General features: G+C 41.7%; 1 protein-coding gene across 5 annotated transcripts; it reads right to left on the minus strand.

Annotated features, from left to right (window-relative positions):
* Positions 1–2,132: 2,132 nt before the first annotated feature.
* On the minus strand, positions 2,133–9,157 carry preb (prolactin regulatory element binding). Of its 5 annotated transcripts, XR_004616580.1 has the most exons (12): positions 8,993–9,145; positions 8,747–8,835; positions 6,735–6,924; positions 5,829–6,027; positions 5,051–5,304; positions 4,402–4,482; positions 4,166–4,293; positions 3,895–4,068; positions 3,187–3,259; positions 2,926–3,085; positions 2,681–2,827; positions 2,133–2,604 (listed from the first exon to the last, which is right to left on the minus strand). XR_004616580.1 is itself a non-coding variant. In XM_034612047.1 (11 exons), exons 3-11 carry the CDS (start codon positions 6,867–6,869, stop codon positions 2,733–2,735), a joined length of 1,299 nt encoding a protein of 432 aa, XP_034467938.1. In that variant the 5' UTR covers positions 6,870–6,924; positions 8,747–8,835; positions 8,993–9,145; the 3' UTR covers positions 2,133–2,732. The 5 variants fall into 5 exon arrangements, 4 of the variants coding, with proteins under 4 accessions (XP_034467938.1, XP_034467939.1, XP_034467941.1 ...); XM_034612047.1 differs by having other exon boundaries at positions 2,133–2,827; XM_034612048.1 differs by having other exon boundaries at positions 2,133–2,827; positions 8,747–8,902; positions 8,993–9,122.
* Between the last annotated feature and the right edge of the window lie 2,222 nt (positions 9,158–11,379).

The following is an 11,379-nucleotide window of genomic DNA, read 5'->3' on the forward strand; positions in this document are numbered from 1 at the left end:
ACACTTAGCAGGGACATGGTGCCACCTGTTGGAAAATAAAGTAACTTATCAGGCAGCATGTGTTTACACTGTATCAGAAAAAATGGGTGCAGAGCCAGCACCAGTGGCTCCAGGTCTTCAGTCCTGCTGGTTTTCTTCAGGGGCTGATTCACTTAAACCAACAGGTCTCTGCAAACTGGGCTGGGGAGCATCATGAGGCTAATAACCACCGATACTAAAATCTGTTGCACCAAACCATGAGTTCAATGTGGATCCTCCTGTGCAGGAGCCTGGAACTTTATCTTCTAACTAAAGATTTTATGACTTAGTACTGTCGATGGATCAGCACTTTCCTGTGGATGGAGGTAAGAAATACTGATGATCATTCCCCCAAATCCTTCTACGCATGTAACCCACTGTAAGGCTTCCACTTCATTTCCCTTCATTCAGGTGAGATGTTGCTGTGGGGTCTACTGTTCATCCTATAGCATAATTCCACTTTATTAAAACCTAGGTCACACTGCCATGGTTTTAGTTGCCATTACAGTCAATACCAATTGTAATGTAGTTTCTCTTTTTTTAAATCATGATTCATTTATAGGCATTTCTAATAATAATAATAAAAAACACCCTTCCATATGGCTGGATAAGTGGGGTAAAGGAAACAGTGTGCATGAAAACGAAAAGACAGAAATAAACAATAATCAACAAATAAGAAAAGTTAAATTAAGTTAAATAGTAACAATAGTAGTTAAATAAATACAGCGAAGAAAATGGTTCCAAAGTGTATCAAGAATAAAAGATATTACAGAGGCAGTAATATATTTAACACACATAAAATGATATTCCCACCCAACTGCACTGCATGTCAACTTAGCATTAACAACAAAAGAGTTGTAATTCTCCTGTAAAGTGACAGATGGAGCAGGTTGAATGTGTCACCCAGGTGAGCGGGTTGTGCGACCCAGCCATTGACACGTGCTTCCAGTGGTGACGCTCGTCTGAAAGAAATCTGTGCAGCGGTTCTCTTACCTCCGACACTCTGGCCAGTGATCTCATTGGATAGCCACCGGATTTCTGTTTAACAGGAGGTGTTTGTGCTCTGTTTCCTCACAGCGCTGTTCAAACAGACTTGAGTAAAGGCTGTGTGCTTTGATTTGATTGATAACTGTAATAACATCGTTGAATACGCTGTTAAAATCAGGAGATTGTTTTCAGCTATAGCCAGCATTTCTCTGTGAATGACACAGTGTGTAGACTCACATTCAAATGCAACAATAGTTCTCTGGCTATTGTGTTATAGTCAGCAGTGATATCACACAACATGTCCTTGTGCACCTGAAATACATGTATATATGGCACAAAAACAAGCAGGATTTCCTTGTTGTCGACATCAGTGGATTCATCAACCTGGATTGTGTATCATGGTGAGTCATTACATCTCTCTCTGCCCAAATGCCCTTCACTGTTTTATCAAGTCCCCTCATGACAGCGCTAGCCGAAAGTGAGACCTTCCTAGCTGCGGCCTCTCCCAAGATTTCACCAGCAAATGGCTTCAGCAGCAATGATTGACTTTTCTGAGTGGCCAAGCAGTTTTGAGGGCTTCATTACGAACAGGGGTCTTGGTGCATGCGAGTTACCTTTTGGTTTTGGTTGTTTTTTCATGCTAACAAAGGCTCGTAACTAATGATGTTAATGCAATCATCAGCAAAAAGCTCAACTTTAAACCTGAAGAAACACTTTTAACTACTTGTAAAGATTAGCAAACTTAGGATATGCTGAAAGTGCAAAAATGCATTTCATCTGCATTGGGAATGTTTCAGGAAACAGAAAAATATTTGTGGAACTTTACATTTTGTGATTGCATACATTTTTTGTACAAGGCACAATATTTTCAATTTTTTGATTATGAGGTAATCCCCCAAAAACTTGAGAGATCATGAAACTACCTTTCTTATTAATATTTTATTTCTTCCATAATTTCATCATTATACTTAATTGCATAATAGGAATCACTTTAAAAAGATTCAGCCATAACTTTGAACATCTGCTGGACAGAAATATGCCATCAGAACATTTATATTCAGTTAAAATATGTCTCAGCTTTGACTCTTGTACATTACCATTTTATAAGTTTACAGACATCTAGTTGCTGGTTGCTTTTAGCAACTATTCCCACACCGTTTGGTACAATATCAAATGCTTTTCCATCGGTTGGGGATATTGCAATGTTGTGTGATATTACATTTTATCAGTGGATAAAATGGAGAGACTTAAAAAGCAAGTGAAGCAATTATTCAAAAAAGAATGGCTAATTCAAGGTGTCTGTGTGTAAAGACAAAACAAAATCTGACACATTATGTACCAATTGTCTTTATCGTTTTACATTGTTCCTTAAATATGCCAATAAAAAGATCCCACCCTTTAAACATTCATGAATCTGAGTCCTTCAAATCTCCATGATGAATCCAAAAATGATTAAGAATAATTGATAGAAATCAAAGTGAGTAAAATTCCACATTCTTTCCAGGGTTGATTCCACTGGGTTTACAGATCTGAGAGGAACAGCCCTGAACAAGAGTTGAGGGTAGTCAAGGCGCCATAAAAAGCTCTTCAGTCAACGCCGTGGCTCAGCTGCGAGTTGTAGTTCAGCATTAAGATGGATGTTGGACTGAGGACTGCTGTTGACAGTGGCAAAGTAAGCCATATGAAGATGTGTCCATGCTCCACCAACCTTTGGATTTTAAATGTATTTACATAAATCCTGGAAAGAGGTACTGTAGGAGGAGGATGACTCCCACAACCATCAAGCCACAGCAGAGCAGCACCAGCCAGATAGGAAAGGACCCTGAAGGAGAACACAGAGGGACAAAAGATGGGCTGAGAGGGTCTGAGGTTATAGCATGTGGCCTTAGTGTGTTCACTCATTGATGATGGAGGACTTACTTCGGTTGGGGACAGCATGTACTTGACAGCGGCTGTCCACAGCTACACTCAGCATGGCCGTTTCATTATTCCCTATGATATTTTTGCCTTTCAGCGAGTCGGGCAGGAAGGCCAGGCCTGTCACAACGATGCCATGGGACTCCTGTACATAATAGAGCTTCTACACAAACAGAAATAAGAACAGGTTAGCATCATGCGACAGGGCAACTTGGTCGGTTGAAGCACTTGTTAGTACGAGATGTGTGTCTATGCAGTTCTTACCTGAAGGGAGAAAGCAATGTAGATTGCTACTGATCCTGTTACAGTTCCAAGGCCAAGGAATGTTCCAGAGTCGCTGTCAAAAACCAAGACATGAAACAGTTTATCCTGAACAGTCTGATTCATGTTTCCAAGTAAAACAGAACAGTATACATGTGACCAGTGTTACTCTTTGTTGCTGCGAGCCACACACTTGTATAAGTTTGAAGGCTGGATGTCTCTGGGCCATCCCTAGCACAAGCAGTGATAGAGGCAGATGCTCCAAGGTCCGGCTAATGATACCCGACTCATTATACGGGAGAACTCTATATATCCAATAGTGAAACACCGAACAACTCTTTGATAACGGAGTGAGGTGTTTCTTGCATAGACACTTAACAGAACCTGTCTAGAATGATTCAAGAGGGGATTCAAGACAGTCATCCACTGTGGTAATATGAGGGGGCGTACTCCACGCACAGGTCGACCTGTCTATCACTGACAGACGTGGTGTCATTGGAGCCTCCATAGCTGGTCACACTGAGGCAGTTCCCACAGCGCAACACCTCACTTTGTTACCAGGAATTATGTTAAGGGCCTGCATGATATTATTTTAAAAGAAGTGGGATAGAGAAAACCACAGCTTCGCACCCCCTCCCATATTGAATAATTGGGAAACGTTTGGTCTACTTGCTCATGATTAACATGTTGTAAAATCAATCTATCGGTTACCTGACAGCCAGACAGGAGATGACTTCATTGCCACAGGGAGCCGTCATCATCGGCAGGAAGCTCTTGCCGTCCCACTTGGTGAGGTAGCAGGGAGGTGGTCTTCTGTCTCTTTTATGGGGGATCTGCACTGTGTAAAGTCGCAGGGCCTCTTTCTGGTCCTCTACCTTTCCAAACCTGAAAACCACAAGAAATAGGACTCTGTATAGTCTGTGTAGTCACATCAGCCACATTGGATATGATGAGGTGAAGAGCTCCTGACAGAAGAAGATACCTGCAAGCCATATATCGATAAGTCTTCTCAGCCATTTGAGGAAGGGTCTCATGCCATTTCAGATTCATTGCCAATTGGTTGCCACTCCATACACTGCAGGCAAAGTCCCTGCCAACAGTCACCAGGTGCTGCATGAGAATACAACACAACTTATGAGCTATTACGTATCAATCAACAAATTGTCATTTTTCAGAGTCTAAATAAAATGTCCACACCTAAAGCTGTCAGTACTTCACCTTTTTCCCAGGACTCATATCCAAGTCTTCTATCTCCCCTTCGTGTGCTTTGAAGTCAAACTTCTTCTTCAGTGATGGAAACTGTACAAGAGTCAAGACCAATGCATCAAGCTCCAGACAACAACACAGAATCAATTGCATTTCTGTCGGTTGTGGGAGAGGGATCCCTCACATGCGGGATGTGTCTCTCTCTCTCTGAAGTTTCTATGTTTGTGGTAGTTTTTTCCTCACTCTTGTTGAGGGCTGAGGATGTTGCACCTTTTTAGGCCCCATGAGACTTATTGGGATTTGCGAATATAGGCTGAACGAAAAAAATCTAATTGATTAATTGAACAAAGAATATTTTAAAATTAAATACAATTGCTTACAATGTAAACATTATAAGAATGATGTGTTTTGATAACATTTTGTTCAGCAGTTACATAACTTCTATCTAAAATCACATAACAGCTTTACAGCACAGTCCAACAAACTCAACCTCAATAAATGATACACGGAAATTTCCCTGTATAGTATGGTCAGCCAGATTTACAAAAGTGTACAAAATACACTTAGCGTCTTCCTTCATTTTCCACTACCCAATAGGTGGACATGTAAAAATGGATAGGACTTTGACTCTAGATGAAAAGTACAACTAGACGGTGTTTACCTCCCAGACTCGTATGTGCCCGTCGGTGCCTCCTGTCAGCAGAAGGCTCAGGTCAGCACTGAAGCTGACCACCTTCTGGAGCGGGTCCTGAGGGTTCAGGTCGGACTGTACTTCAGCCAAACCAGTCACAGAGATTTGAGCTGTCTCATCCTTCATATCAGACGTTTCTCCAGAGGCTGCGGCTCCATCCTTTCCACCTTTGTCTCCTTTCCCAGCTCGCCGCCTGGCATTACCCTGCTGCACACTGTTCCCTGCTGCACAGACAAGACAAACTTACTGGGGGTTGTGAAATTAGACACAAGTTAAATTCCCTAACTTTTCTTATACCCATGTTTTGAATCTCTGCACATATGTTGTTCAACCAATTGTTGCAACACTTTGTGGCTATGTGAAGCTCTTTAAGGCCACATTTTAGTCAGACTGAAAGCCACTGAACTTAGCTGTAAATGACGTTCTGACATTTTGTGAAGTTCTGAGAACCAATAACTTCTATTGTACAGTTACAGATACTCATCATACTGTATTTTAGCTTACATCCTACTCAGGAAGGTGTTATAGAGTAACTGTAACGTTTAGTACAGAAGCAGTAGAAGACTAAACACAGCTTCGTCGGTGCATATCCTCTGTTGGATTGACCAGTACCTGCACATTTAAAAAAGTGATGAAACACACATATAAACCTTGAAAATGAGCCTGCCATATTTCAAGTGTAATATATGCAGCCCATTTTTTTTTTAATGACAGCAGGTATATGTCAGACTGCAGCAGAGAGCCTCACCATCTTTGGCAGCAGCTTTGCCTCCTTCGGTCTTTGCACAGTGTTGAAACCTCATCAGGCAGCAGGTCCCATCCTGTCCTGCAGCAATTACACCATCCCCTACGGCCATGTTCATGGTGGCTCGTGTGTCGGTATCATGAGAGTGAAGGAGGCTGGCACTGTACCGATGTTCTCCAACCAGCTCTAGAGCAAGAAATTGCTGAAACATACAGTCGTAAGTCAGCTACTGCTGCAACTGGTTTATACACTATACATGTCTGGGATCCAAATTTCTACATACGTGCGGACTGAACCTGATGTGTTGTTAACACGGCAAGATAACAACCTTTAAGTGTTTAATTGTTACTTGTGCGTAAACATATTATTTAATGTTCTGCTGTTTGGTCAACAAACCACAGCTTCAGAAAGCAAATGATAAAGACAGAATTTTTTCAAATAAGCATAATTTCATAAGCATCTGAAATCTAAATCCTAACTTTGTGTTGAGAAAAATTATCAAAACGTAATGAAGTAATGTCATAACCGTCTCTGAGAGCTAGACAGAACATGGCCATCCTCTTGTCCACAGTGGTTTACGGTTCAATCTACTTTTATCTATTCAATGTGAGGAGAGATAGTCCACAAGTCAACAGCAGTTTCGTTCTCTCTTATGGGCAAGAAAAAAAAAGCTTCATCCTGTGACCAAAAATACTTTGGCAGCAACTAATATACCAAAGTGACTCATCCAACCAAAGTCTACATTGTGGGAAACACTTAAATAAAACACACTACAACCAAACACACAATGTGTTTACAACTTGGTGAAGCTGTTTTCTGTGTGTTTATTTGTGTTTTTAAGTCGCAGTGTGTTGCATTATTATTAAAAGAACAGTTGAGACACAAAAACAGTTGATGCTATGTACTTACCACCGCATTCTTTATGCCCGTTTTGGAGGCACCTCCTCCTCCTGCTGTGATCACCAGCCCGGTTTTGGGGTCAACTTTAATGGAGTATAAGGGAAAAGGGGCTCTGTACACATCTGGGACCCTCTTCCTCCCCATACTGTCTGTGTAAGTCTCGCTCACTTCTTCATAAAGCTGCTGTATTCAACCCCACCTGTAGAAAACAGAGAGTTTATTTCTGACACACATCTGCTGGGTGCGCAAAGAGGAGACTTCTCCCCTCGAACAGCTTTGTATATCCTGTAACTGGAGTCATCACACTTTGAAGTACTCCACATACTGGAAGGACTGCTATAACTGCTTTCATACACAGTTCATATCCAGTGGCCTGTCATTATTAATCCACCCAGTCTGAGCTAAAGGAAATAGAATGATCATAACAGGAAACAATTATGCTGAGTTTATGTAACATCAACTATCAAATTCAAACTGGACATCTGTCTTTGCATGTCCAAAACACCCAGAAAATATGCAGAAATTGTGTCTGGTAGAGTCTCAAAAGCATTTTCAATTAACATTAGACCACCGGAGCTATGCTGTGTTAAGCTGAAAAAAAAAAAAAAAAAAAAATATATATATATATATATATATATATATAACAATAATAATAATAATAATAATCAGTTACTTTATCTACAGCAAATTAATCATTTACTACTACAAAATATATTTTGCAACAATATCTAACATGTTTCCAGCATCTTAAATGTCAAGATCTGCTGCTATGCTATGTTCTACACAGGGTTTGGACTGTGGGTCACATGTATTACAAGTGCAATATTGGGTGGTGGCAAATAGTGATGGGATCATTTTTATTATCAATAATTTCAAATCAGCAATAAAAATAAATGATCATGAGCATCTTGAGTCAGTGGCGTGGCTACACAGGTCACCACTGTTCAACTTCCTGCAGATATGCTGCATCAACTGATAGAAATCCTGCGGTCTTAGAAAAGTTATCACTCCAGCTTGTTCTTCAGTTTCACTAATATCATCATTATGACAATACCGGACCGGAAAGTGCAGCATCACTGTCACAATCTAATCTAATCAGATCTTGTTTACTACCCATAGAGAAGGTAGATCTTCTTGAACAGAAACATTGCGACTGTCGCTCATACTTAGGTAGGAGGGAATGGTGGCCAGAGGTAATATTGGTATAATGGATATGTTATGTGACTGTTTTTGACGGCAAGTCCAGTTAAATTATTTGCAGTGCACTCTCTCAATATGAGACAGGCCCCAAAAAACAAACAGAGCGTTCATGAAGGTGGGACAGGACTGCAGTTTTGCACTCACTTGTTTGTGTACGTCATGTAACTGACACTGAGGTTCTATCCCCTGCACTGCGGCCATAATATTCTACAACCATCTACGTAGCAAACATAGCTGTACATTTCAGCATGAAGCTACAAAGGCCTGTTTGTGATTGCGATCTTATGAGCTGCTGTGTTCCCAGAGGAGGATGCCAGCCGGATCTCCTCAGGGAAGATTGTTCCACAGAGTGGGAGCCCGGACAGAAGAGTCCTGGTCTCCTCTGGTCCTCGGGTTATGACCGGGCACATATGGGCACTTTGTTACTTGTATTGAATAAGTGCTATACAAATAAAGTTATTATTATACGGTGTGAAAAGATCCGAAATGTAGTTAGGTGCAAGTACAGAATGGGCCTTAAGAATCAATTCTTAAATGTACTGGCAGGCAATGTCAGATTAACATGCTCTACTCTGGTAGATTTAGTGGAGCCTGGCTGCTGCGTTTTGGACGAGCTGTGATCTGTGCGGACTCGATTGGCTCGGGGCAGGTGAAGAGACACTTGCAACAATCCAAACGAGAGGAAATGAAGGCATGAATGACAGCCTCCAGCTTTCGTCTGGATCAAAACGTGCTGCTCTTTGGCAGTTTCCCGAGTGGACCCCTGTGTGGACATGATTAATGAAGGTGGACAGAGAGAGTTCGGTTTAACCAGCACAGACCGTGGCACCAGCGTCTCCCGGATGTCAGGGCGACGAGAGCGGTAGATAATCCGGTCTGTCCTCCCTCTTCTCCTCCACCACCACGGAAGCTTATCCGCAGAAATGAGAGAAAGCGATGTTGTGTGAACCTGAGAAGCTAAACCAGCCGCTGTGTCTCTATTAATCAGATAATTACAGTAGCAGTTAGCACAGCTAGCTTTGCAGCCGGCTAGGCTGCTGCCAGTGGTTTGTTCAGAGGCCCCCTACCTGTGCAGCCGCTCTGGTTAGTCGCTCAGCTAAGTGTAGAGAGTTGCCGAGGGAAAAGTCTTGTGGTGACGAGGAAGCGCTAAAGGCTAACAGCTAAACGTAGCCGAACAGGTGTTCCAGTTTAACTGGTGATCATGGCAACTGGAGATATGTTGTCTTTATTCCAGATGTTGCTGGTCGGTTGCAGACTCGGTCGCAGATTCGTCATTTTCACGAAGCGCCTGTGTGTGAAGTGCGGTGATCTACTTAAGGTGTCGTTCACATAAACATCAAACAAACCCCCACCACGAGTGAATGGAATGTGTCCGTGTCAGCATCACGTTGAGAACAATATAAATCATATGGGTAAAAAAATAAATATTGTACAAAATACTTGAACGGGATTCGAAACGCCTCGGTACAGCAGTATAAGCTTCAGGACTTATGACGATCTCATCACGCCACCGAGCCGCTGAAATGTTCGGTGCGCTTCACTTGAATGAAGCGTTTTTTACTTTGTCATCTTTATCCACAGTGTTAGTATGGCTGGTCGCAATCTTTTCAGACTTACGTGTAAGTTGCTTACGTTTAACATTTTCATAAAGATGCTGAATGAAGAACAGGATGGGGAAAACGAGGAGGCAATTGTTGATCTTGATTCTGAGTCTGAAACCTCTGATGCTGAGGACCTGGACCTTGTTCCACAAGATCAAGCTGAAGTTGTGGGGGTGTCTCCTAAATGGAGAATGCTCCTTTGATGACATGTAGAAGATGAGTCTTCTATTTCACCAGAGGAGCCTTCTGCTAAATGAAGAAGGAAGAATAAGCTATAACTGAATATAGCAAAAAAACACCCAGCCATGCATGAAATAACACAGGGAATGAATATGTGTCATTTTTGACCCGTGTTGTGCATTAGAAGGGGGTAGCTTGTGTATCAAAGGGTTAAAGTGTGGAAGAGCGTTTCCTCTTCTACAATGAACATGGTATTGCCACCACAAGGAGACTTATCCTGTGAGTAACCCGCTGTAGATGAATCCAGCAGCGACAGGAGGACACATGAAGCTCCACCCATCCAATAAAAGCACCTTCACCAACTTTACTCACAAAAACACCGCACGAGCTTCCACCTCGTCGACGTGAGGGATGTTTTCATAAGACACGTGTTTGGCGTGTGTGGATTGTAATGATCACTAGCGTCAATCGATTTGTTTTACCCATATGATTTATATTGTTGTCTCAACGTGATGCTGACACGGACACATTCCATTCACTCGTGAAGGGTTTTTGTTTGATGTTTATTTCAACGACACCTTCGGTAGATCACCGCACTTCAGACGCAGGCGCTTTGTGAAAATGACGAATCTGCGACCGAGTCTGCAACCGAACGACAACATCTGGAATAAAGACAACAAAACACCAGCTGCCGTGATCCCCAGTTAAAGTGGAACACCGGCAGCCACTTCCCTAAGTACACGTCAGCAACGCGTACCCTGCGCGCTGACGTCGATGCACGCACGTTCTCTGTTGATGTGGTTGTTTTAAACCACGTGATCAAATAGTTTTCATTTGCAGCATTTTGAATTGTGCACCAAGGTAATAATTACTCTAAAAGGGTATTTTTTACATGAAAGAAAATAGTGTATAGGCTTGTTTTGTTTGTTGTGATACTTATATGTACTATATTTAACATTTGAGCATTTATCCAGGACAATATCAACCTCGTCACCACGCAGCACTGTTTGTTCCTGATGATCCCTGCACAAAGTACAACTCATCTGCAGTTGTACATATTCTACATTGAACCTTTTGTCCAGATTCACTTGACCACTGAAATCTAATCAGTTCTTTGAGTCCAAGTGAAAACTGATCAAAAGTTGAATGTTTCATGTTCACAAAAAAGGGAGGGAAGCATGAAAAGATCACTTTCGGGGTTAATCCCTCATTTTACTGTCTTGCACATATGCAAATTAATGTTGATATGTGACCTTGCTGTTCAGTGGCCGTTGCTGTGTAAATGCTGTTTAGTTTCCCTGCACTGTTGCATGCTGTTATCGAATGAAGACATACAACGCAGCTCAGAGTCAACTTATGTGTTTGTCAAACTCATGCAATGAAAATTATACAAGGGAATCGTGAGATGGAAACAGAGATGTCTGTTTGATTGGCCCGTGTTAATGCTCTGGAGGTACGTCAGAATTATTCCTTGTCACTAGTGAGTCCTTAAACAGTTCTACAATGTAATGACACTTTTTTATTGTGTTTCTGTGCTGGATGTTGTGTGCAGAGCTTCAGTCTATGGTGCAGTGAAGTAAGACAACTTTGTGTTTATCCTAGCTGGTTTATGATGGTACATCTTTTTTCATTGTCAATGTTTGTCAGAAAAAGAAGCTGAATTTACTGATCTT

This window comes from Hippoglossus hippoglossus, chromosome 16, assembly GCF_009819705.1.
Source record: "Hippoglossus hippoglossus isolate fHipHip1 chromosome 16, fHipHip1.pri, whole genome shotgun sequence".
In the NCBI taxonomy this organism is placed as follows: domain Eukaryota; kingdom Metazoa; phylum Chordata; class Actinopteri; order Pleuronectiformes; family Pleuronectidae; genus Hippoglossus; species Hippoglossus hippoglossus.

Bases quoted from the DNA above. Each gene is read 5' to 3' on its own strand.
- preb (XM_034612050.1), bottom strand. From the start codon at position 6,869: ATGGGGAGGAAGAGGGTCCCAGATGTGTACAGAGCCCCTTTTCCCTTA. The intron at 3,260-3,894 runs GTAACCGATAGA...GGTTTTTGACAG, and splicing joins ATCTCCTGTCTGGCTGTCAG to CGACTCTGGAACATTCCTTG. The intron at 2,828-2,925 runs GTAAGTCCTCCA...GTTCTCCTTCAG, and splicing joins ACATGCTGTCCCCAACCGAA to GGTCCTTTCCTATCTGGCTG.